At 43.2% G+C, this 27,816-nt stretch overlaps 1 protein-coding gene across 5 annotated transcripts in view; it reads right to left on the bottom strand.

Moving 5' to 3' along the window:
* Positions 1-27,816, bottom strand: part of NRG2 (neuregulin 2) — a 133,115-nt gene that overhangs the window by 38,943 nt on the left and 66,356 nt on the right. For all 5 annotated transcript variants that reach the window (XM_083748623.1, XM_083748622.1, XM_083748624.1 and 2 more), the window contains exons 2-4: positions 17,632-17,803; positions 11,022-11,140; positions 3,033-3,153 (exon numbers count right to left, since the gene is read on the bottom strand). In XM_083748623.1, coding sequence (XP_083604749.1) covers positions 3,033-3,153; positions 11,022-11,140; positions 17,632-17,803 — 412 coding nt within the window. The remainder of the gene's footprint in view (positions 1-3,032; positions 3,154-11,021; positions 11,141-17,631; positions 17,804-27,816) is intronic.

Raw genomic sequence — 27,816 nt, 5'->3', positions numbered from 1 at the left:
GAATGGGGAGAGACCAAGGTTCAAATCTCAGCCATGAAGCTTATTTGTCCCCCAGCCTAACCTAATTCCTATAGCTTCTGTGAACATAAAATGGGGAAAGGGGAAGAACCTTGAGAGCTGCACTGAGCTACTTGGAGGAAAGATGAGATAAAAATGTGTAATAAAAATAATAGTAATTCCACAAGCAGGGAGTCAAATAGAGTTGAAAATGTTATCAGAGCCAAGGATAATCTTCTTCCAGAGCTGAGCTGAGCTGAGCACAACTACCTAGTACCAACTGCAAACAACAAAAAGGAACACAAAACTAAAGTAAAGAGACTGAATCCCAAAATTTCTGAACTGTGTACTTAGGGAAAATCCCCAAATTACTAACTCCCAGAAAGAAATGTATCTTAAGATACAAAAAAAAAAAAAATACCTAGCATTTCTTTGCCTTCTGTAAGATATATTAAACGGAGTGAGAGAGCAGGATTCCAAAAATAGACATCTGATTAAAAATGCCATAGTGTTACAAGTTTTCTCTCTCCTGCACACACTACACACGTTCATTCCTGGTCCCCAAAATATTTTGCTCTACCTTATTTTGTTTTACTACTTCAGCCCAATCCTCATGCAAAGAGCCTTCCCCACGTACACCAGAACAGAAATTAATCCAGCTTCCTTCAGATTCTCTCTCTGTCCCAACTGAAGCAAACACAAACACCTTTCGACTGGATCACAAATGAGCACAGTCTCCCCAAATTGAGAGGAACCCCAAAAGACTCTCTCTCAGGCAAACCAGGAAGCAAACAGGAGAATGATAGAACAGCGATGCAGTTAGCAGGGTTGCCATATTTCAGTGGGTGAAAAGTTGTTGAGCTTTCTGAGCTGTTTTTTAGGAATATTGGCAAAATCGACACTGCTGACATGGCTTGCCATATGTCCGGATTTTACCAGACATTTTTGCCAATTTCTGCCTGGACACTGCTTCCGGTTATGCCCAGGAAATTCCAGACATATGGGAACCCTAGTTACCTGACTGTTTTTCTTCCTCTCTCCTCCAGCAACTGCTCAGACCCTTCTTCCTCTTCTCCCTCCAAACCAAAAGACAAGGAAGGACCGTGCAGGCTTAGTTTTTCAAGGTGGTGAGGAAGCTATAGCAAGCTGACTAGTCAACTAAATATTTGCACCTGTTTAGAATCATAGAATTGTAGTGTTGGAAGGGACGACAAGGGTCTTCTAGTCTTTTAGTCCAAAGCAGGAATCTTTTGGCCAGCACAGGGGTCAAAGTCACAACCTTGAGATTAAGAGTCTCACGCTCTACCAATTTACCTCATGATAGCACCAGCTCTGCCACAAAGCAATCGTTTTCAGGTCTATACAGAATATTACCAGCACCCAGTTCCGTAGTTTGCATGGGCTGAAATATGCAGCCAGTTGTGGCATCTAGATTTTGCATACTGTAATTACATATATTTATACTTAAAGCTGGCAGAACCGCCTACAACTGCATCGGCACTGCTTCATGGTAGTGAGATGGAATGGGCTTAGATAACCAAAAGGATTTCTTGACATGTTGAAAAGGCATGTGGAATTGTCTTGTCTGTTATGGAAATGGAGAATGCCACAAACATGAATGGAGGCAAAGTTTGGAGGTGACCATCCCAGTAACTGAGGGAAAACTGTCCATCCCGGCACAACAAGCAGAAACAACCATCCTGATTAATGTCCTGCCAAAGGATTGTAACCTGCCAGCTTTTCCAGGTGGCTCACAGGGCAATTCTACGCATGTTTGCTTGGAAGTACAGTCACACTGTATTCTGTGAGGCTTATACCTGGGAAAGTGTGCAACCGCAATCTCCACAGTCCTTTCTCTCAACAAACCTTCTCTTCAGAATACCCATGATGTTGGTTGTGTAATATAGACCCATTACCATTGGAAACTAGCAATGAAAAAAACATTCCTTTCCTGTGATAAAGTCTATATTAGGCAACCTTTAGAAGCTACACAAAATTCCCAGTTTTCAGTTCCTACTTGCCTTATAGCAAGTAGTCATTTATAGGCAAATACTGTATCTATAATTTCTTCTCATATAGCCCTCTAAATTATGTGATTTTCACTCTCTGCACCCAGAAAATGAAGCTCTGGTTTTACTAAATGATTATTTATTTCACTTTGGACCACAAGAAAAGTATGAAATGCATCCCTTTTTGCTGACTGATGGCATCTTTGGCATAATAGTAGACACTGGCCTATTACCGGTAATATCCGGGCTTTTTACCCTGGAAGATGACAGTGTCTTCATGACAGTGTCTGAGGTGTTGGGGCAGAATTCCAGGGCCCCAGGCGGCAGGATGAGCAGGAGGGACCCCAAACCCAGTAGGGGTTGCTAATCCCATTTTAAAGTAAATATACCCATCTAAAGGGGGGTTGCTGGGTTAAAGCAATTAAGTTCACACTCTAAAATTGCCAAACTGCACCATGAAATATTGATTCTAAATTGCGAAGAAAAGTGGAATGGATGATCCTTCCCTGCAACTGGAAGAAACTGGAAGACAGCAGTCAAAATAAAAAAAAATTAAAAATTAAAAATTGTCCAGTAGCACCTTATAGACCATCTAAGTTTGTTCTGGTATAAGCATGCACACGAAAGCTTATACCAGAACAAACTTAGCTGGTCTAAAAGGTGCTATTGGACAATTTTTAAATTTTATTTTTTTCCAACTGCGTCAGACCAACACGGCTACCTACCTGAATCTGGAAGACAGCAGACAGAGAAAGAAGGGAGTGGGGAGAGAAAGAGAGAGATGCTGCTTTTACATCCAGCATAGGTGCACTTTTGTTATAGTGCTGATGGTGCATAAGACACCGAGGATAATGGGGGAAATGGCCTGGCGCCACAGACACAGCCTTTAGCTAAGCCTGCTCCTCTTCTTAGTCATTGCCAAGGGACCATCAGGCAATGTCACACCTTGTCCTCTTGCACAGAGCACTTACCCTCTTGGATTCCAAGGGTTCTTTTGTGTAGGAAAAAAGAAATCTGTTCACTTACCTGCAGGACAGCTGATTTATGCCCTCAATGTAGTAGCACACGCCACCGTTGACGCAATAGGACTTGACTGTTTCATTGCATTGTCTAGTGTGTCCAGGTCCAGAGGAGAGAGTTGTAGTGACTGGAGGAAGAAAAAACACACACATTAAATGCTCGTTTTTCCATTTGTACTTCTTGGGCTAAATGGCTGTAAGAATGAAATGTTTTAAAAGAGCCACCCATGGCCTGTGGTTGCACAGTTATGACTTTATTTGTTGTGGAGATTTCTACTCCATCTTTAAACCACTGGACTGCTTACATTGTAACAGCAACCAATTACACATTTCAAACATACAAACAGAAGATTAAAACCAGCAAAATCTAAAAGAGCAGAATAAAATAATATCACGATGGAGGCTGTTCACCTGGTGACAAAATGGAATCCAAGTAGGAATCTATTGAGCCTCTCTGTGGAGAGTATTCCACAGTGAGAATGCCAACACTAAGAAGGCTCTGTCCCTGTGATGGCACCATCCGACACTACCATACTCTCCCCAGGGAGTCTCAAGAAGGGTTATATTGCCCTGGGTAGGTGCCATGTGGGTTGGGGATGATGGGAGCTGGTATCCAACAACATCTGGAGAGCCCTGGAGACCACTGCTGCCCCAGAGAAGCAAGCTGAGTGTCCATAGCTTTTCATGAATGTTTTGATCAGGCATGTCTAATTCCCTCATCTCTGCAGCTACTTTGCTTGTAGGGTATTCAAGAAACTGAGTGATAAATACAAAGGGGTGCAGCATGTCTCACACAGCAGCCACAGACTCAAACTCTTAAAAATATATGGGTTGGGAGGCAGTAGTCGTCGTGTGGAGGTGAAAGAACACAATGCAAGAATTTGACCACTAAGCCCCAACAGTAACATCCACCCATCGCAGACAATTATACCATCTTGTCACACTGTTCATTCCACCCCATTCCAAGAGAGGGAATAAACGAACAAACATATTCCAGATAACACTACAATAATGATAGTGTACATAAGTTGTATTGTCGCCCATGACAGGCTGAAGTCAAAGTGTCACTTAGTCACTCAGGTGTGCTCTGTGTGAAGTCCTTTTAGACCCACAATGACACCTGGGTGCAGTTATACAAAGTGCCTTCCAAGAGTTCCAAAAGACTCCAGCTTCTTACTTCAGATTCAGAGTTGGCAATAATTCCTGTCACTGTAACTTCATTTTGTAGACAAAAATCATGTATAGGTATGTATGAATGAATGATATTTGTGTGGAGGCACCATCTGATGCAGGACACAAGAAGAAATATGCAAGCAGGGCAGGATTAAGAGGTGTGATTTTGTAATTGTTCAATTCCTTTATTGCTCTTCTGTACGACATGCAGTTTGCCTCAACTTCCATTTTCTTAGTTAATTCACAACTTTTTCATCTTTACATTACTGACATGCATATGCATTCATTAAAAAATGGCAAAAAGCTTGATATCCAACTTCATTTTGCACTCTTTTTAAAAACACTCGTGGAAAACAATACATCTAAAACAATCTTTATGAAAACATATGTATAATTACATCATTTTTTCTATCTTAAAGAAAGAAAATACTTTCACTAATAAATGAAACATGTTTCCCTCTCCTTACAGAATTTATTCACTTGGGTTTAGGGGTTTGGGAAAATGATGATGAAAATGTGTTGAAACAATTATACAATTATATTTTTTTATTATTTTATATATATATGAAGGGATTTTTTCTTTACATTTTCCTTCTTTGAATTACTGTGTTGGCTCTATTTGCTTGTTCCTTGCTATGGTGCAGAGGAGAGGCTATCTTTAAAAATGCAAGGAAGGGATAAAACAGATTTTACTTCCATAAATAAAAATGTCTTTGCTGAAAAAGAGCTTAAAAGTGCAGTCCTCAAATCGTCCCTTTAGAGGAGTACCATAAATGCCAACAGACTACTCTTGTGCAGGCAGTTTAAACAATGTTCATTGTTTAGTCACTGGGTGCTACAGCATCTAAAGACCATTTGCCAAGTAAAGTAACCACTTGAATGTCAAGAGATATAAGTAGTAAACACCCCTGTGTGGACACTTAACTAATGATCAAATCCTTTTTGAGGATTGCAGTGGAAGCTGCAAAGAACAGGCCCGGAGAGATGTAAAAGCAAAATAAATTATAAAATATTTAAAAGAAAGCATCTGGGGGGAGGGGTACTTACACTTTTCTTCTATTACAACTATTTTAGATTCTGAAATAGATAAGATTTGGGGTGCATTCATTGTTCCTAGGGAAATTAAGGTAAGAAAGCAGTAAAAAAAGAAGAAGCAAGCTACCCCATTAGCAGAGTGGAAGATAATGGTAAAGTTAGCTACATATGTTAGAACTGGAGAAGAATCCTTGCCGGGCATGTGATATCTGAAGCAGTTTTGTGAGTGTTAAGCCATTTGTGTGACTGAGTAGAAGAAACATTTAAGGAGTGGTTGAGAAATGGAGATCCCAGTATTATCATTGTAGCTTAAAACTATTTCTACAAAAAGGATACATCTTCTGGACAGCATCAGGAATAATAGACAACAGAACCATGCAAGACTTTCTTATTCAAATAAGGAGATAAAGATGGATAATTAGAATTTTTAACATTCCAATGAAATGTTGAGGAGTCAACCAGAATGAATGGTTTAGTTTATGAAGTTGTAAATGGAGATACATCTGGCAAGGTTGAGGTTAAAAGTGGTCCCATATAATGTACTATCTGGCAGGCAATAAGCCATAAAAGACTTAAAGGTGACTGAGGAAAAATGATGGACTGTATATTTCAATATACACCGAACATAAATAAGATGATGGAAGTTGCCAAAGGAAGTAGGTTAAAGAACCAGAGATCTGTGGTAAAATCCAGCTTCACCAAAACTACTGAGGTGCAGTTAAGACAGTAAAAGGGGCTGAGAAAGGCAAATAGTTTTTCCTACCCCCGCCCCCAGCCTGTGACCCAAAGCACACTTGCTAAGGGGAAACAGCAATTGGATTTACTTCTGAGTAAGCAGCTTTACTTCCAACGCTAGGAAAGATTTAAAATGTAAGGCTTGTGTGAGGGGGTGAACAATTCCAAGGCAGCTTCTTTGCTCTTGTCTCTCTCTGTGTGTCTTATGGTTCTCTTTTGTAGGCTATCTTGAAAATCTAAATTAATAAAATTATTTTTTTTAATTTTTTTTTAAATGAGATGAATAAAATTGGGCAGGAGCGCTGATGAAAAACTAACACCCGTCACTTTTCTCACAGACTTCTTAATACAGTGGTGTCAGAGCTGCCCAAGGTCCCAGCTCACAAAAGACCAACGCCAGTTCGTTGTTATATACCAAAGTCTTTATTGAAGTTCAGTTTCGATTTCAAAGCCGCGGCGCGCAGCTCTACGTCTCAAACTCTAGACCGTTGGAGCTCCGTCTGAATCTCCTCCCCCCAGACACCAGTTTAAGACTCTAGCCTTGCTCCACCTCTTCCTTTGCTCTTTCCTCCTCTGGGTCCGCCTGTCCACTGGGGTCTCGCCCTTTCTAGACTCTTCTGACGCTGAGTCCCCTGAGTCTTCCCCCTCCCTCCGGCGGGCTTTAGGACCTGGTTCCCAATCCGGGTTTCCTGCTGTGCCGTGCGCCTGTACATTCGAACTTGGTGCGCGCGCCCAGCCGGCAACCTTCCTCCTGACCGTTACACTGCTCCTGTCACTGCTTCCCCCTTCGGGGGGGCTAGCTGGACCTGACTTCCCCTCCGTTCCCTCACTCTGCGATAGAGGCGTGGCCAGCCCGGACTCATCTTCTCTCCCTGCTGGAGGAGAAGCTGGCCCTGATACATGGGACTCTTCCCCCCCACTACGCTCTGGTGGAGGAGCTGGTCCTGATCTCCCGCTGCTGCTTTGGGAGTCCCCGCTGGCCCCTTGCTTCTGGTGTGTCCCCCCTGGGACCCCCCTTGCCCTGGCCATCGGCGCCCCCCTCTGGGAATCTTCTGAATCGCTGGAGAAGCTCATGGAATCTCTCGGGCCACTTTCATACTCCCCTACGCTGCCCTCCGATTCTTCCCCTTCGCTCTCCATTTCCTCTGCTCCTGAGCCCCTGACAAGTGGTACCTCGGTTAAGTACTTAATTTGTTCCGGAGGTCAGTTCTTAACCTGAAACTGTTCTTAACCTGAAGCACCACTTTAGCTAATAGGGCCTCCTGATGCTGCTGCTGCTGCTGCGCCGCCGGAGCCCGATTTCTGTTCTTACCCTGAAGCAAAGTTCTTAACCCAAGGTACTATTTCTGGGTTAGCGGAGTCTGTAACCTGAAGCATATGTAACCTGAAGTGAATGTAACCCGAGGTACCACTGTATTATAATTATTAGGCTCCATTCTCTGATGTTGTCTCCGTTCCTAATCACACTTACCGGTACTAGGGAGTAAGCCTCATTTGGATCTCAGTTGGAGATCCTTCACCAAAGGATTAGGCTGGATCTCCAAATGTATGGCAAAGCTATTAAATCATATATGTACTGCAAGGAAGTGTCCTGGACTCAAATCTTTGCTAATTATCTCAAACAGCATGAAGTATAACTGAACAAGCTGAGAGGCTTGCTCTTAAGATTGCTCTTAAGATTGTATTCATCTTAAAGATCTCATAATATATATCCACACGGGGGGGGGGGGTGCTCAAAGGGGGCTGCAGAAAAGGGGAGAGAGCAATACTGGACTTGTACATGCTGGTGCTGCCACAGCTAGATCTCGGACTCATAGAATCACGGAACTGTAGAATTGGAAGGGACCCAAGGATCATCTAGTCCAACCCCCTGCAAGGCATGAATCCTGTCCACAGCTGTCCCTGGGTGGACTCGAACTATCAACCTTCTGGTTAACAGTCAAACATACTAACCCACCATGCCCCAGGATAAGGGCTGGGGGTCATGAGGTCTGAGAAAAGTTTGATGCCTTCATGAAGAGGATGATGGTGCTTGGCCCACAACGTAAGTTGAACTTATACAATCACTGAATAGCCCGAAATGTTTTGGAATTTCACTAGAGCAAAATGTAAATATAAATATTCCTTTCTTATTTGCTTGTGTCTTCTTTTTACTATGAAAAGCATGTCTTGCTGGAACAAGAGCCCCTCCCCTCAGTTTCCTGTTTTATAACTGATTCAGGCTTCAATTTAATGTAATCTTAAGTCTCCACTTGAGAGTCCTTAAACAACTCAAATGTTAAATTGCTGGTCTTCTAATAAAAGCACGTAACTTGCCCCTAAAAGATCAGCTGAGGACTTGAAAGTGACCAATGTAACAACAACTTTTAAAGAAGGATCTGGGGGCGGGAACCTGAAAAGTTCAAGTCTTGATGTTTGTTCCTGGAAAACTGATAGAAAACCTTGTTAAAGATACATCCAGAGCATATATTTAAAGCACTCTTATATCACTTTAAGAGTCATGGCTTCTCCCAAAGAATCATGTTAAGAGACCCTGACAATTCCATTAGTAACCTACAGTTCTGGGCTCCTTTGCCGATTGGGGGGGGCGCAAAAAGGTGCCCGCCGAGTCCCACGGTCACAGGCTTCACCCGCCTGTGGTTTTTAAGGGTCCCCGCTGCGCCGTAGCGGTAAAAACCCCAGTTTCCGCGGAGCCAGTCCCCTCCGATTAAGGGGAATCAGCCATTTTCCGATGGCGCCACCCCGGAAGTCAAAAAGTCGTAACTGTTAAAGCGGTATAAGATGCTTTTAATGTATGTATCTTTGGACACCTGTGAGAGTGTCCACAAGCATATAGACAGAGGTGATCCAGTGGACATTGTGTATTTAGATTTTCAAAAGCCTTATGACTAAGTACCCCACAAAAGACTCCTGTATAAGCTTAGCAGTCATGGTGTCATAGATTTGGGGGGACCCCCCTAAAAATTAATAAATGGTAGGATATTGATTATTTGGAGTATTGAAGGGAAGATTGCAGGCCAGTGGGAAAATGCAGGCTAAGCTTCCTTCCAAGCCAGGACCTCACCTTGGATAGATGCATTAAGATGGCAAAAAGCGTTGATGGACCATCTAAGGGGAATCTTGGGAAGGCAGAAGTTGCTAAGGTGATGGGGTACGTGAGAGATGACAGGAAAAGAGAGGCTTTAGCAAGGTGAGCTGGGAAGAAGAAGGAGAGAGCAAAGGAAGAGATCCATCTTGGGCAAGCTGGCTGAGAGAGATTACTTTGACTCCAGGATTGCACTGCTAGGGGGGAAGAAGCCTTACTTGAGAAGACCATGCTGTAAGATCTGGACTCCCTCCATGCAGACTGAAGGTGTAAATAGGTGAAAAAAACATATTGCTTAAAGCTATGACAGTCCCCACAGCATCTTCACCTCTCCAAAAGAGCACAAACTCTGGGTGAGTGCTTGGAACCCCCCCCGAATCTTGCTACTGCTCAGCAGAAAGTGGGGGTGGCACCCAATCTTTGTGACAGTGGAGTAAGAGGAGAGGTCCTCTTGTAGATCAGTAACTGGCTAAGAAATGGGATGCACAGAATAAGAGGAATAAGAGGACAGTTCTCCCAATGGAAGGGCGTAGAGACCTCCCACAGTTGATACTGGAACCTGTTTTTTTTTTTAACTTGCTCATAAGTCATCTAGAGACAGCGATAAGCCATAGGGAAGCTAAGTTTACTGATGATACCAAATTCTTCAGAGAGGTTAAAGCAAAAAGTTATTTTGAATGGACAATAAAATGTTAAATGCAATTCAATATAAGCTTGCAATATAAGCAAGTGTAAAGTGATGCACATTAAGGAGGGGAGAAACCCCTTAATTTCACCTATTTGCTCATGGGGTCTGCACTGGCCGTGGCTGACCAGGAACAAGACTTTCGGGGATGTAGTGAAGTCTTTGACCCAGTGTGTGGCAGTTGAGAAAAAGGTGAATTCCATACTAGAAATCAATGACTAAAAATAAAACTGGCAACATCATTATGCTGTTATTCAAATCTTTGATGCAACCACATTTGGAATGCTGTGTACAGTTCTGGTCAACTCACCCCCCAAAAGATTCATAAAATGCAACCAATGAAGGGGATGGGGGAACTCCCCTATGAGGAAAGCACTTCTTCATGCAGAGCACATTTAGACTGCACAATTCATTCTCAGAATAGGTAATGGTGGTCACCAACTTGGATGACTTTGAAGAGGACTGGACAAATTCATGGCAGATCAGGTTATCCATGGCTACTGCCTCAAGGGCTGTGTTCCATCTCCACTGTCAAAGGCAGCATGTCTCTGAATGCCAGCGGCTGGGAATCACAATGAGGAAAGTCCAGTTGCACCCAGGCTCTGCTGGTGCCCCCCCCCCCGGGCATCTGGCTGGCTGGCCACGGTGAGAGCAGGAGGCTCAAGCAGTTGGGCCTTTGGCCTGATCCAGCAGCCAGGATCTTCTTATGTCCCCCTCTATATGAAGAAGGAATTAAAGGCAACAACCTCCAAGCAGGTACAAAGAAACTAGGGCTGGGCAGAACTTTTTTCAGTTTGGATTTTCAAGTCAATAGCTGCACCAAACAGCTAATAAACATCAAATGGAGATTAAAAGTGTTTCTTGGTTTTTATCCAAGTCCAGGCCACTATGTGCGACTATATCCAGGTCTAGTTAGCTCAGTTAGGCTGGGAAGCTTCACAGATCTGGTCAGGCTCAGAGATGTTCAGAGACAGCGCTTCTCTCTTGTTCCCAGGTCTCATGAGCTTCAGGGAATAAGCTCCTATCTCAAGCATAAAACATGACTGCCTGCTTCGGTCTGCTCAGGCACACACACAGAGAAACGAAAACATAGACACAACAGAAACATCCTGTGAACAGGAAATACGCAGACTCTGTGACTCACAAAGCCTGCCACCTTTTAAGGTGGAACGGAAATATCCTAACAACAAATACCACGAGGAATTTCAAATGTTTCCCCTTCAACAATAGCAACAGCAAAACTTAAACTAAATAGATCATTTTGGCTCAACTCTGTAACTTACCGCTTTTCACATTCAGGCTGCCCCGGACGGTGTCTCTGCCCAGGACATTCTCGGCTTCACAAGTGTATTCACCTGCATCTTCTACTTTCACTTTATTGAATTGCAATCTGGAATTTTTTCTGCAAAGTAAACAAACAAATAGGAGTGAGACACAGAGAGGAGAAAGGCATTAAGCTGTGACCAGAGACATCAGGGCGCTTCAAATTCTGGAATCAGAATTCTACATAACATACCTGTTGGTGATGCCCTTAGGTCTATTTGCATTCAAAGAATGGGTCATATATACTGCCCCCACCTGCCATCATCCCCACTGTTGATGCCTGCACTGCCAGCCTTCATGCAGCCAGCATGCAGGTTTGAAGGGGGTTTTAAGCATGCAACTAAACACAAAATCCCACTTGAGAATGCTGAGTGCACAAAGGTCAGAAGTGTAGCCAGCATCTGAAAGCAAGTATACCTAATGCTTGACTAGGGCTCTGGGATTTGATGCATTTACAAACTTGTGAATGTAGTACCAAATTTAGAAAACTTCACAACAGCGGCTTCTAGAAGGCAGAAATTTCTGTTCACTGCTCTGGACCTTGACTTTTAGCTGACCTGAGTATATTCTTGCCTCTGGCCTCTCTGGTTGGCCCTCACCTTTCTGGTCCTTGACTTTGGCTCTACCTGAGCTACAAACTCATCTCTACTTCTGGTCTTCCAACCGACTGACTGCAGGTCTGGTACCGCAGGTCCTGATGGTAATATGTAAACTGAACCTGCTGTACAGAACCAGTTCCCAGAAAGACCTTTGGTAAACTCCACTGCTTATTTCCCTCTATTACGAATATGATCAGTTTAAAACAAAAATAAGAGCTATCCCAACAATTCATCAGAACTTTCAAAAGGAAATAAATGGTCAAAACATGTATATAGTTAAGTACATAATGTCTGTCAAATTGTGTTGACTCCAAGCATTCAAAAACATTGGTGAGTCAAGACTCCTCTTTGCAGAAACCATGCTGATTTTTCACAAGTCCTGCTGTTCTACATGCTTGACATTTCTATCCCTAATAGTGCTTTACAGCAATTTGCCTATGATTTCAGAACGTTTCTGTTTCATTTGTGCATAAAATAAATATTACTTCTGTTCTGGTTTTGTTGTTGTTGTTTGGCTGACTTTTAACACCTGGTGAATTTTATATAACAGAAGGAAGGGAACGGTCATTGTGTCCCTCATCCCAATGGTCCAAATGTCACTGTGACTCAACAGGGCAACAGGGGAAGTTAGCAGATTTTACCACCTCTTTAATGCTAGTGCCATAAGGAAGGGAAAACCATTGCCAGTCATCAGCAAACAACCAAAAGAGCATGAGGAGGAAATGAATGGGATAAGGGTTGGGGGTATGAGAGAAAGAGACTGACCCAAGTGGGTGGGATCAGCTAGGTAGGAAGGGAAATGGGAATAATCTGGAACACAACCATGAAGAGAATTGCCATGCCCTGAGACAATGCATCCATCCAAACTCAATGCCCCTTCTTTGATTAGCTGCAGTTCTACAATAGCAATTTGAGTGGAAAACACCCAAGGAGACTGGCTGGGTATCCCATTGGAGTCAATGGAAAAACAAAAAGGAATGAACTAAATATGAATGAAAAATTCACCTCTGAAAAAATGACAGTTAAAATGAAAACAGTCAGATTTGTTAACTGTGTACAGAACAAATCTCTAATAATTAGTCTGGTTAAGAGGGAGTCCTGGTTCAACTGGCTTGAGGTTTCTAGGGAGGGCATACAGTGAATGTATATAACTCAAATTTGCTATAGTAAGTATTCCTTTCTCGCTGTACTAATCATTAAAACTATGCTGGTACTCAAGGACAGAGGAGTTATTAAGTTATTGCATTATTGCTCAACTTTTTTGCTACCTTAATCACATTGTATTCTGCTAATTACAATGTGAATAAGATGGCAAAAGATTTGAGCAATAATGTAATAACATAATAATTCCTGCTAAACTGAGCAGAAGGAAATATCTTCCTCCCCAAATCTCCTTCTGTTCTGAGCAAGACAGGCTTGCCTCTGCCTGCTGCTAATTAGTGACAGAACATGCAGCTCACAAGTAAGGAGTTTTCCCCTCTACTCCGGCAAACATTCATTGAAAAGGACAACTCCCCTGCCCAGTGGCACCAGGAAGCTGTGCAAGTGGTAAACTGATGGGAAAGGAGAAGATTTGACAAACAGGTAATTGCTACTTTCTCAAGAACACTGTACTCAGTTCCATTACGGCACATCATTACTGGAGGGGATGTTAAACTCATTTGGCTTGAGGAATGGGAAACAGAGAAGGCTGCTCAATATGAAAGCACACGGGTCTTAAATAACATGTGGCATTTGCCACAAACTGGCCTTAAAATGTCACTAATACTGGCCTTAAAAACCACTATTTTAAGTTTTCAATTATCAGAACTTCAGGCAAGCATTTGTAATAGGCAATGGTCAAAATTTCATGACTGCCACTATTCTAGTTAGTACATAATTCTGGTTGACAAAAACTGTGTTGTTTTTAGAGACTCTGCTAGACTAGAATTATCCACCCAGTTCAACATTCTGTTTGCAGAATGCCTTTGGAAGCCACACAGTCAGGACATGATGGTGGCAGACAACTCCTGTTGTTTGATCCCAGCATGTGATATTCAAGGTATGGTGAGACATTATGGAAGGACAACACTGTGAGACAGCAACCAAAGCACAGGCTGCCGTTTTTCATGATGGGGGTATGTGTAAGGGAAGAAAGCAGGAGAGCAGCTGATATCACAAACATATTGGCATTGGTGATCCAATTAACAGAGCATGTGTTGGGCTGCTTCATACTTCCAGTCCCAATTTCACTTTGAGTGGGAAGGTGGAACAGTGTGTTAACCAAAAGCCAGATTTCATAAAGCCCAAGAAATTTCAAGATACTTTGTACGAATGTCTGACAGCCCACATCTTCTTCTTGTAGCCAAGAAGGCGATCACTTGTAGCCAAATAAGATCCATGAACACTGTCTTAACAGTGTGTCCGTAAGTGACTATGGAGCCCAATTCTGGATCCACACGTCCTTCCACAGTGCGGACATAGGTTTCCAGGCGGGAGTTGATCACAGTGAGGGTTTGCCAAACGTGCCTTCCTCTTAGCTCATTTCTCCCTTTTGTCCTGAGTTCCTTTCTTCTTCAAAGTCCATGACGCCTTTGGTAGAGGCTATTCTCCAACCGGAGCACTCTTAGGCCAATGTTTCCCAGTTGTCGGTGTTCATACTACTTCTTTTTAGATTTGCCTTGAGAGCATCTTTAAACTTCTTTTGTTGTCCACTGGCATTACGCTTTCCATTCTTAAGTTGGGAATAAAGTAGTTGCTTTGGAAGACAATACTGACATTAGTTTGCCTGCCTTACCAAGTCATATGCAAAAATTTTCAGAGACACTGTTGATGGAATCTTTTGAGGAGTTGGAGATGGAGTTTATAAGTGATCCCTGTTTCACAAGCACACAGTTAAGTTGGTAGTACAATAGCTTTGTAAACAAGCAGTTTGGTTTCCCTGAAAATGTTTTATCTGCAATGGTTTGGAACAAATTCCAAGACAATAACCATATTAACTGTCTGAATTAATTAAGGTATTGGATGTAGAATTATATTATTATTGATAGTGCTACTTTACTGGATGTATGGAATGCTGGGTGGAGAGGGGGGTGAGAGAGAGAGTTAGCCATGAGATCAAAGTGAAATGAAATGCAAAAGTGTAAATGTAAAAATAATGACAATGACCATTCACAGTGTGATATTAGCAAAAGTATCTTCGGAGTAGCCTTGGTCAGCTAATTAGCCCCTGTAGTGTGATCCCTATTAAGGGCACAGATAATAGAACTGAATTTCTTAATAAGCTGTGATACTCTAGCTTTCCTTTGAAGTTCCTTTGTTCAAGAATCACAGCCTTAAGGCCAGTTCCAGAGTGTCCTGATAGGTTGAAATGTTTTCCTTTTTGTTTCTGAGTATTGCCGCTTTTTATGTGAAATCTGTGTTTATTTATTATTTTATGCTTAACCAGTTTGTCCTATGCAGAATGCAGAAAGACAGGTGAAGATGAGCAGATGAATGAATCTCAAGGCTGACATGATTAGGTTTTGTAATAGTGTGCTTGTGGGTGGGTGGAATCGTGGGTGGAAATTATGGTCTCTGGTTTTCCTGTAGGAGGACCTTTTGTGTCTCCATTATGAAGCCTGTTGTTGCTGGAGGTTGTGGGAGGTGGCTGTAGGTAAGATCAGGCCTGTCACTCAAAGTCTGTGAGAACGAAGCACCACTTTCTAGAACAGGCTGTAGGTCACTAATGATACTTTAGCTGGGAGCTATAGGTGACAAGTGGTGTTTTGTAACTTTCTCTTCTTTCTAGTAGTAGGTCATTGCTGGGCCATCAATCCTGCTTCCGCACTTCATTTGCTGGGTCTAATAAATGTCTGGTGTAAATCCATAGGTTGTGAGTCTCCCTTTGACAAGTCATAACAGATTTGATTGTATTTTAGGGCTTGGCTGTAGACTAAGGCTTTTGTGGTATGCTTTGGGTAGAAGCCAGAAGAAAGAAATATATGTCTCGTGGTCAATAGGTTTCAGACATAAGGTGGTGCACACATATCCACTGAACAGCACTGCCCAAAAGGCAGTGTGCAGTATTTTAGGCTCAGTCAGGCTAAAAGTAGCTGAACTCCTGATGGAACTTCTCAAGTGCTTCCCATTCATGGGTCCATGCATTAAAGATGTTGTCAGTGTAACTTAAGCAGAAGAGAGGCTTTTGAGGAGTTGAGAACCCATTGTTCTAAGTCAGCCATGAAAATGTTACCTTACATCATGCAAGTGCCCACAGGATGTGCTCCTAAAAGCAGAAGTAACTGTGAATGTGTATCAAGTAACAGAGTGATGACTAGATATACTGTGATATCATCAGGAAATAATATTCCTGATGACATGTGGCCCAAGTTTGTGGGGAATATAGGTATAAAGAGCACCAAGACAGAATTGAGATTCAAAATGACCTTAACAGGTTGGAAAATTGGGCGCAAGCTAACAAAATGAATTTCAATAGGGACAAATGTAAGGTTCTGCACTTAGGCAGGAAGAACCAGATGCACATTATAAGATGGGGAACACCTGGCTTACTAGCAGTACATGTGAAAAACATCTAGGAGTCTTAGTGGACCACAAGCTTAACGTGAGTCAACAGTGTGATGCAGCAGCAAAAAGTTAACACTATTCTAGGCTGCATCAACAGAAGTATAGTATCCAGATCAAGGGATGTAATAGTACTACTCTATTCTGCCTTGGTCAGACCCATGGGCATAGCCAAGGGGGGCGGGCAGGGAGGGACAGCTGCCCCCCCAATCCATAGAAATACATAGCAAACTGAGATTCTGCCCCCCCCCAACAAAAGGCCTCTCCCCCAACAAAAATCCTGGCTACGCCCATGGTCAGGCCACAACTGGAATACTGTGTTCAGTTCTGGGCACCACAATTTAAGAAGAAAATTGACAAGCTCCAATGTATGCAGAGGAGGGCAACCAAGATGATCCAGGGTCTGGAAAAGAGGAGACTGAGAGGAGACATGATAGCCATCTTAAGATATCTCACATGGAGGATGGAGCAAGCTTGTTTTCTCCTGCTCTGGAGGATGGGACTCGAACCAATGGCTTCAAGTTACAAGAAAGGAGATTCTGACTAAACATCAGGAAAAAACTTTTTTTTTCCTTTTTCTTCTTTTATAGGAAAAACTTTCTGACACTAAGAACTGCTCAACAGTGGAATGGTCTCCCTTGGGAGGCAGTGGACTCTCGTCCCTGGGAAGTTTTTAAGCAGAGGTTGGATGGCCATCTGCCATGGATGCTTTCGTTGAGATTCCTGCATTGAAGGGAGTTGAACCCGGTGACCATCAGGGTCCCTTCAAACTCTCCTGTTCTGATTCTATAATTAGTCAAGGGCCAGACACATCAAAAACAATATCAAGGAAGATGTATTTGTATGTATGGAGCTGGCTCCTCTTCCCTATTTTTGTCCCCAAATTGACACACCACATAAAGTTTTGCCAATATCAGATGGCTTTACCATGCTTTGAGAAGGCTATTGTTAAACACCAGGAGCAAATGTGAGACTTACAGTTCAGTTTTGTTCTAATGAACAATTTATGCCATCTTCCTTGCAGCTTAATCACCACTTCTAAGGGATGTGATTAAAAATATTTCCTTAGTTGACCTTTCTTGCTCTAGAACTTCCATAATGTAGCAAACTATAGGAAGACTGGTATTTCTCAATACGTAGCAACAGGTTCAACTTGGATAAACTTCTTTCTCTGAGCTCTAGAATGCTACAAATGCTGAATCTGAGCCCTAAAACACTGACATTAATAAGAACAAGCATGTCTGAGCATGTTATGAATGCATTTCTTTCACCAAAGTAACAGACTTCAGCCTGATCACTACTATTTAGAAATCATCTAGCTAACCCAGGTTTTTTCCCCAAATAATGGAGGTGTAAAACAACATTTATATGAACAACACATTAAATCTTTTTCATTTTTTAGGGTGAAAAGAAGCAGTTATGTACTTACTTTCCATTCCCATATTTTATGCGGATATCTTTGCTTTTCTTCAGTTCTCTGCCATCTTTGAACCATTTGTAGGATGGATGCGGATTTCCAGCACTTGCCTCGCATTTCATAGAAACTTTTGCTCCCACTTCCACATTCAAGCTCTTCAGTTTCTTGAGCTTTGGACGGACAGCTGCAAAGAGAGAGAAAAAGCAGCCCTATTAAGATCGCCACTGGATCTCTCCAGCCGCATATGGTGTTAGAAACCAACAACACAAGTCTTGCTCCTGACCACTAAATCTTGGATTTATTAAAGGCTTCATTTCATGAGCAGCTGATCCTTTATCGAACTACAAGTCATCATTAACAGTGGGAGGCTCTCCCCACCCCCACCCCAAATGTCAAAGCACAGAAGTACAGCTGCATTTCATACTTTTTGCATTTGGCATAAAAAGATGCTTGAGTTTCAGGCTCTACAGCACTTCCCACCCCTGACTCCTTCTGCACATTTTCATTCCGGTACCTCCCCACTCTCCTTAAGCATGGATGACAGCACTCATTCCTCCCCAAATGCACAAAAGACACAAATGCACATCACATCCAACTGGGAAGCAGCATCAACTCAGGCAGGGCTTTCTCCGAGAAGGATTCCTGCCCTCGTTCTGGCGTTGCTGCTGCCACAGTCTCCTGCGCTGCGTTCTCCCTCTTACCTCTGCTGCTGTTGGCAGACATGCTGTTGATTGCACAGCCTGTGCAGATCTGAATGGCAGCATTTGGCTACAGGAAGGGGAGAGATGGGGAGGAGGACTCTCTTCCTCTCAGTTCAGCTACAATCACTGCAGGGGTTTCTTTAATGCTCATGTGCCTGCCTATTCATTCTGGGAACGTACCATATAGTAGCTTTGCTGCTGCCAAGTGGGAAAATGCTAAAGCACATCTCCGTAGAGAAAGTAACTGGGAATTGAGAAGGTCATTCGGCTTTTCCAAATGACAGTGTTCCATACTGAACAATAGCAGAAAGGACCCCCAAAGGAAAGTCTGCCTGCGAAAGAGGATAAACAAGGAGGGCTCTGGGTCGCAAGAGTGCAGAAATCCAGCAATTAGGTAATTAGATGCCTCTTTACAACATCACCAGATAAACAGTCCAGACCATCAGGTATCAGCGGCGGTGGCTGTGCCTATGACCTTTACTGGATGCTTTTGCAGCAATTTAGCTAACTATGCACCAGGAAAGGACGCACAAATTCAAATGTTCCTCAACCAACCTGCCACTGCCACATAAGGAAAGGAGGCTTATAGCAAGCTTCCTGATAATTACTCTTCGCTAATAAAACTTTACTAATAAAATTCCTTTTGAAATTATGGAGACCTCATTTGTCTTAATGCCAAAGAGCATGTCAAAAGTCAATAATCATGCTACTGATGTCAGTTATCTTAACATGACCTTCCTTTTATTTATTCTGCATTGCCTAAGATATATTCTTACGAAACATATTGCTTAGTCTGCTTTTTTTTTTTTAGAAGGAGCAGCAACTGTGAGACCAAATGAGGGAAATTTTGTTCATGCATTCTCTCTCCCCTAAAGGTACCCCTGCCCGTAAGGGGCCAGTCGTGTCCGACTCTAGGGTTGCGCACCCATCTCGCTCTAGAGGCCGTGAGCCAGCGCCATCCAAAGACACTTCCGGGTCACGTGGCCAGCGTGACGATGCTGCTCTGGCGAGCCAGCACCAGCGCAGCACACGGAAATGCCGTTTACCTTCCCACTATAAAGCGGTACCTATTTATCTACTTGCACTTAAGGGTGCTTTCGAACTGCTAGGTGGGCAGGAGCTGGGACCGAACGACGGGAGCTCACCCCGTTGCAGGGATTTGAACCGCCGACCATACGATCAGCAAGTCCTAGGCACTGAGGTTTTACCCACAGCACCACCCGCATCCCTCTCTCCCCTGTCTTGCCAAATTCAGTAATTAAGCTTCAAGATATTACCAGACTTAAAGGCCACCATACACCAAAATATTTTCGGAGTGGCAATCACAGTGTCAGATTCTTAGAATTCACATTGTGCCTTGCTTGTCTCACCCTCCCTAAGATAGTAAAAAATCACTACAAAATAATTTCAAAATGATAAAAATACATACTGGAAGTAGTAAAAAGTTCCAAAACGTACTGTAGATAAAAATGGTAGAAATATCAATATACCTTAGACTGCAGAACCCCTGGGAGGATATCTTGAGAATGGGTTTTTAAAAAGGATAAGAGCATAAGAAGAGGCTGGTGGATCAAGCCCATCTAGTCCAGCATCCTGTTCTCACAGGAGCCCAGCAGAGGCCTCCATGGGGAACTTGAACACAGGACTTGAGCACAACGGTTCTCATCCCTCATGTGCTTCCCAGCAACTGACATTCAGAGGCAAATTCCTCCAAGAATTTGTCTGCTTCTCATTTAAAGCCCCCCAAGTCTGTGGCCACCATTTATCCCATAGCTTAGCTGTTTGCTGTGATGGGTTGAGGTGATGGGTTTGCCTGAGGGCTCTCCTGGAGGAGAGGAAGGAGCACCAGGGTGCATATAGTACATCTGTGTGATGGATGGGGAGAAATTTGTTTTGATACTTTATATGGTTCTGTAAGTGAAGTGCTCCACTGTCTCCTGGTGTTTTACAGCATATTTTAGAGTGGAGTGGAAGAACTGGTTGGTGATAGTGGTTTGGTGACAGAGCACAAGATATTGGAGAGAGGATGAATATTGGAGTGATTAAATAGATGGAGTGTTTACGGATGTGTATGAGGTACAGGGGGGTATGGAATTAGTGATATTAGAGAAGGGTAGGCACAGTATGATTTGTGTAGATGTAAGACATGATTTCTGTGTGTTGTGTATCTCTTAGTGGTAAGGATGGATGAATCTGACAGTTTTGGATTCTCTGTTAATCATTCTTCCAATCTTAAATTCAGTTCCCCACAATTCCACATCAATTTTCAATTTATTTATCTTTAAAAGCTCTCATCAGCATTTCAGTGTGAATTTCTCCTTAATACAAGCATTTTATCCAACCTTGCCAAACATGCAAGCTTTCCAAGCAATTCTTCCTAATACATTTTTGTTTCTTATTTTCACTAATGTATGTGTTTTTCTGAAAGCTTTATGATCTTTATTAATTTTATAAATGACTTAGGGAATGTTTTAGTATAAAACCATATATAAATATAGGAATTACATTTTTGCTAGAACATATATAAATATAAATATATAAATATATAAATATTTTTGCTAGGACAGATTGAACTGTATCAAGGATGGAAATCATCTTATATTTATCAGCAGCAGCAAACTTCAGGCAGGGCAAACTTCAGGCAAATATCAGGCAGGGTCCACCATCATGCTTTAAAAAAAATGTTTTAGGTATTTTTATTTTTATTTATTTATTGCTTTGTTCGATGTCCTGAAGAAGAATCTGTGAAACCCAAAAGCTCAGTGCAGGCAAAAGTCAGCTCAGTCTGACTGAAAACAACTACCCTGGGGAATGCGAAAGCTTATGTAAGTTCCTGTTTGAGCAGCGCAGATTCAGAAGCCTACCAAATAATCAATACAAACACAGATATTTTAGCAACAGCCCTGAGCACGTCCGCAAAGCTCAAAAAATAATGTACAATACCCAAGGGATAGCAGCCCAGCAGAAAGAATGCAGAGAACTCAAGAAGATGCATTTTCTTTTTCAGGACAAAAACGGGTATGCGGTGCAAGGAAGAGGCATGATCCAGATGATTTGCTTTGCTTTCCTAATGAGCAACAAAAGAGGCTGCTTCCATGTATCTATACATATTCATTTTGATATGCAGAAAGAGTTGAGGTCTCTCCTCAGCTATCCTGACTTAGAACCACTGATAAGCCTAGAAACAACCACCCGAGCTAGTGGAGTGAATGTTGTAAATTAATTAGGCACTGTGTGAAGATGTGCTTCCTTTCATCTGCCAGAAAATTTCACTGGGTGCCCTAGTCAAAAATGACGATAACTTTTCCTTTAACCCTACACAATTCATTAAATGTGAATAGTGCTATAAATGACTATGATGTTGCCTTCCTCTTAATTGTTGCCTTTTTTCGAAACTAAAACCAAACCAGAGTTGTATCCACCTTGCTGCTCAGAGTAGACCCATTGGATTCACCCAAGGAGCCCCATCAGCAGAAGTCTTGCACAAGACCCTGCACAACAGGGCTTTCCCCCTGCATGCCCCCCCAGCCTGGGGACATTGGGAGAACCTGTAGAGCAGCATGCAAGGGGAATTGTTCCACCTGGCAAACTGAAATGCTTGTGCAGACAGAACATTTGTAACACAGCAACGTTGAATTTCAACCGACCAACCCATGAGGCAAGATGAGGCAACCACCTTGGGAGGCTGGATTCACAGGGGCAACAGACAGCGGCGGAGCATATGCCCAGGCTGCCCAGGGCGGGTGGGTGCTGCCCAGGGCGGACGTGCTCCTGAGGGGGGCATGGTGCTTGGGTGCCCGGAGTGGTGCACATGCTCTACAGCTGGGGGCGAAGCGAGCCACCCATGGAAGTCATTCAGCACGCTGCCCACCCATGACTCCCAAGCCTTCCCCAAGCTGTCAAAATGAAGGGGGAAGGAGGGAATGCCAATGGCTCAGGGTAGGCTTGGGAGTTGTGGATGGGCAGCCCATTGAATGTCAGCCCCCTCAGTGAGGGCACCCAGGGTGGTCCACCACCCCACCCCCGCCTGCCGTATCTGCCTCATCCTTAGCAGCCCCTCTCCCCATCTCCACACGCCACCTCTACAGCAGCTGCTTGATGAATAGGAGGTGCTGCTGGTCTCCTCCCACCCCTTGGGAGGAAATGATGGGGGCTCCTCTCTGGGGTCTCCTGGGCCCTGCACCTGCCCAGCATAATTCAGACATGACCCCTTTCCCCTCTAACATCCTTGGATTCCCACTTCAACCATCAGCTACAGTTGATTAGACTTACACACACACACACACACACACACACACACACACACACACACACACAGAGTTTCCATTGTATGTCAGTGTGGTGTAGTGGTTAAGAGCGGTAGACTCGTAATCTGGTGAACCGGGTTCGTGTCTCCGCTCCTCCACCTGCAGCTGCTGGGTGACCTTGGGCCAGTCACACTTCTCTGAAGTCTCTCAGCCTCACTCACCTCACAGAGTGTTTGTTGTGAGGGAGGAAGGGAAAGGAGAATGTCAGCTGCTTTGAGACTCCTTAGGGTAGTGATAAAGCGGGATATCAAATCCAAACTCCTCCTCTTCTTCACTCAGCCCTTCTCCCCTGGTGGTGCCGGGGGAACCATTTAGTGCTTTGCCTCAGGTGCCAAAATGTCTTGGGCAGGCCCTGAATTCCAGCCACTAATATTAATGGACCTAAGTTATATGACTAGCACGGGATACAACCCACAGACCTTTAACATTTATGTCAAAGGAATTTGTCCCTCTATCCTCCTGATTATTTTGCAGCCTATTCCCCTGTGCATGTTAGTTTCACTGAGTTCCATGACACATTCACAGGACTGCAACCTGAGCTGCCAAATGGTATCTTCTGTAACAACCCTAAATTTGCAATGAGGCAAACCAGAGTATTCTAGATATTAGGGCATTCTGATCAATGGACAGGTCAAATATTGTCAACTGTTCCATGAAGCCATGATGTTGATAATGTGTGAAGAATAAGCCTGCTTTGAATAACTGCCTTTAAGAATGTACTTTTAAAAAAGGCCTTAGTTTGTTTCATTTAAAAAAAAAAAGTGTGCAATTCTTGGCTAACCCTAATATTCCAGGTTAAAAGCTTGTTCGGGGAATAATTAACATGTAAATTTATTACAATTTGAAAGTTAAGCTCATACTTTCAAAATAAGTTACTTAATTGTTTTTGTAAGTGGCAAAAGTACCAAACCACCAATGACTAAAAAGTCCTCCTCCCGCCAAAAAAACCCAACATTAATTATTTCTTTGAAAGTAACTATGTGACAGATGGTAAAGCTGTCAAATGAACAAATATTTTTGAGCTGGTCTAACGCCCAAACTGCTACAGCACACTAACCTGACATTTCAGTAAACTTCCCACCGTTTTGACCTGTTTCCTAGATAGTCCATTCACTGTGCAATCCTATCTCTACTTAGAAGTAAGTAACACCGAGTTCAGTAAGACTTTCTCTAAGGTACAGAATCACAGAATCAACAGAATCATAGAATTGTAGAATTGGAAGGGACCCTGAACCCCCCTGAAATGCAGGAATCTCAATACATGACAGATGCCCATGCAACCTCTGCTTGAAAACCTCCACAGAAAGAGAATCCACCACTTCCTGAGGGAGTCTGTTCTACAGTGGTGCCTCGCAAGACAGACGCCTCGCAAGACGGAAAACCCGCTAGACGAAAGGGTTTTCCGTTTTGGAGGCGCTTCGCAAAACGAATTTCCCTATGGGCTTGCTTCGCAAGACGAAAATGTCTTGCAAGTTCCTGCGGGGTTTTTTCCCTTCCCCCCCCCTTTTCCTAAGCCGCTAAGCCGCTTATCAGCTGATCTGCTGATAAGCCGCTTAACAGCTGATTGCTAAAAGCCGCTAAACCGCTAATAGCGCTAATCCGCTAAGCTGTCAATGGGCTTGCTTCGCAAGACGAAAAAACCGCTAGACGAAGAGCCTCACGGAACGGATTAATTTCATCTTGCGAGGCACCACTGTACTGTCTAAAAGCTCTGCCAGAAAGTTATTCCTGCTGTTTAGTCAGAATCTCTTTTCTTGTAACTTGAATCCATTGTTTCGGGTCCTAGCCTCTGAAGCAGGAGAAAACAAGCTTGCCCCATCCTCCGTGTGCCAGCCCTTTAGCTATTTGAAGATGGCTACCCTATCTTCTCTCAGTCTCCTCTTCTCTAGGCTAAACATGTCCAGATCCCTCAAACATCCCTCATAAGGCTTGGTTTCCAGACCCTTGGTCATCTTGGTCAATCTCATCTGCACACATTCCTGCTTGTCAATATCCTTCTTAAATTGTGGCGCCCAGAACTGGACACAGTACCCCAGGTGGGGTATGTATAGGATTCCAGTCCCTGTTCCCATATATGGGAATCCTGTAAATGAAAACAGCCATGACCTATACAATTATAGAGTCATCTCAGTTAAATATGTCGCAACAATGAGTTGCCATTCAAGTTTCCTGTTCCAGCTTACCTAAAGATCCTAATAATGCCTGGCGGATGCACACAATCCTGTTGAGATATGCAGATTTCCCCTGTCTTGTTGGAGATTATGTATCTTGAATGTGTAAAATGATGTACAGATATGCATTTTCCCCAAGGCTTGTTGGAGAGTTATATATATTGACCGGGAAGGCTACACTATTCCCTCTTCATGGACAGATTATGTGTACATTCTCCATGAGGCACAGAAAAATGCACAATGGCTGGTTGTTATGCAAATTAGCCAGTCACTTCATTACTCCTGTACAGTGGTACCTCAGTTTATGAACTTAATCCGTTCCAGAAGTCCATTCTTAAACTGAAACCGTTCTTAAACTGAGGCACGCTTTCCCTAAGAGGCCTCCCTCTGCCGGTGCCCTTCCACAGTTCAGATTCCATTCTTAGACCGAGGTAAAGTTCGTAAACTGGGACATTACTTCTTGTTTTAAGGAGTTCGTAAACTGAATCGTTCGTAAACAGGACTGTTCTTAAACCGAGGTACCACTGTACATACATATAAATTAGATATTAGTCAGGGGTCCTTTACTTTTTTATATGTAGATTACATTTATCAGTAATAGTAGCAATACTCATTGTATACAGTTACACATAAATGTACATATTGAAAGAAAGAAGGAAAGAGAAGAGCTCTCAAACCTAAATCACCATTCCATCTAAATTGATAGGAGTGAGTTATTGGTCCTTGGTTATGAAGCTTCTAACTAAATTTTTCATATGAAGGCTGCTACAAAAGACCTCAAACTGAGTTTATTATTTACTTACTTGTTACTTTACATCAGTATACCACTTTTTTCTCCAAAGCGCTCAAGGATGCGTATTCTCACTCTTTACCCTCATGAGATAGGTTACACGGAGTGCGAGAGATCAAGCTTAATGGTTCAAAGCAGAACTGAACCCTGGCATCCCATAATATGGGCATTACTTGCATAATATGGGCAATTGTAGTGTCAATAGGAGGGGAGATACTTTTGTAAAAACACCAGGATAGAAAAGGAAATAAGCTGCTTTCATCTCCTTCCATGGACACACACACATGCACACACGGACATGCACAGAGAGAGAGGAATGTTCTCCCAGTGTTTATATATTTTCTACCTTGTACATAATTAAGAAAAGCAAGGTTTGAATATTGTACAATGTCCCTTCTTTGGACATTATCTGGAAGTGCTAAAAATGATGCATGTGTGATTCATCCTCTTTCTACATTTCTGTGTCACATCCAAAGTGATGACTGGGACAACACTCCTGCAGACAGCTGCACATACACTTTGAAGAATGTGTTTAGAAGAATGAATTTCAGAACTACCGGTACTTTTCTCCAGTGGATTTGTGCAGTAAGCAAGTCCATTTTTCATACCAACCAAGTACAATGGTACCTCAGGTTACATACGCTTCAGGTTACATACTCCGCTAACCCAGAAATAGTGCTTCAGGTTGAGAGCAGAAATCGTACTCCGGTGGCACGGCAGCAGCAGGAGGCCCCATTAGCTAAAGTGGTGCTTCAGGTTAAGAACAGTTTCAGGTTAAGTACGGACCTCCAGAACGAATTAAGTACTTAACCCGAGGTGCCACTGAATGAAGATTAGTTGGGTCTTTAAATCCACTATGTCCCCCCTTACAAAATGAAGGAAACCTTGGGGGGGGGGATGAATAGTGGTGAGTCCTTCAGCTTCCAAGTACTTCTATGGCTTCTGCGCGCGCTCTCTCTCTCTCTCTCTCTCTCTCTCACACACACACACAGAGAGAGAGAGAGAGAGAGAGAGAGAAGTTGCTTTTTCCTAAGAAAACCAAACTGATTGGGGGAATGACCAGAGGCTGAGACAAAAGTAGTGGAGACAGACAGGCCTAGATTTTAATCACAGGGAATTATTTCCCAAGGCACTCCAATCACAGTGATCTGGAGAAAGTATTAAAGCCTGTGTCTTTTTGTCATGTGGTCCTGTGTGTGTTAATAGCGAGCTCCTCTTTGTATCCCCAAGAATCTGTGGGGAGAGGGGCAGAAGCCCACTCTGTAACAAGGTCCTGGCTGAGGGGTACTTGTATCTCCATTGTATCTTATCAAAGAACATGGGGGGCAGAAGCCTGTCCACCCCACCAACTACACTTGGGCAACAGAGTGACATTTTCCCCCATCCCAGTGTTCCCTTGGGATTTTTGCACCATCCCTTCCACATGCAAGTCAATATTTAAAGATCTCTCTCACAATATCTCCCCAAATCAGTGAAGAGGCCGGACTTCTGGGTTGGCGCCTCCGACAATGGCGGAATTCCTCTCATCAGGAGGAATTTGCTCCGTGGAAATCAGGGTCTGGCCGTCACGGCGAAGGCGGAGACCCATTAAAAATCACAGGCAGGAGAAGCCTGTGAAAGTGGGATTCAGCTGGCACCTTTTGCGCCTCCCCTACTCGCGGGGAGACCCGGTTTGGGGGATCCGGAGCGATGTGGGGTGAGCGGCACAGTGCTTCGAATTGACTGCTTCTTTCACGGAGTGAAGCTGCACTGCTGTTGCTGGAGAGCGCTGACTTTTTCCTGTGGACAATTTGATCCTAAACAACTACCCGTGAGTAGAACGGAAAATTGGATTTTTAAACGTCTTAATTTGGCACCGAAACGGGGAGGTTTCAAACAGGAAGTCCGCCTTCCCCTTTTGTAAATAGATTGAAGCAAAGAGCTTGCAAGCTAAAGTCTTGGAAAGTCCTCTGTAAAGGATTAAACTTCCATTGGCTAAAATCATTAAACCACCCCCCTTGGAAGCAGGAGAAGAGAGGGGAAATTTTGGGATCATGTAAGCCTGCAGGAGAGAGTGAAGAAAGTTAAGTTACCACCGCTCTGAACCTGGAAACGGGCTGCTAGTAAGACTGACGTTTTGGGAAAGTTCATTGGCTGTGAATAAAACGTATCTTGACTGCTAGTTAAATAAGAGAAATACATTGTTTCCATTGTCTCCTTCTGCGTTTAAAAAGGAGTAAAAGTAACTG

This window comes from Podarcis gaigeae (assembly GCF_964106915.1).
Source record: "Podarcis gaigeae genome assembly, chromosome: 7".
Lineage (NCBI taxonomy): Eukaryota > Metazoa > Chordata > Lepidosauria > Squamata > Lacertidae > Podarcis > Podarcis gaigeae.
Note: the sequence above shows the minus strand (reverse complement) of the source record. Positions and strands in the feature narration are given on the sequence as shown.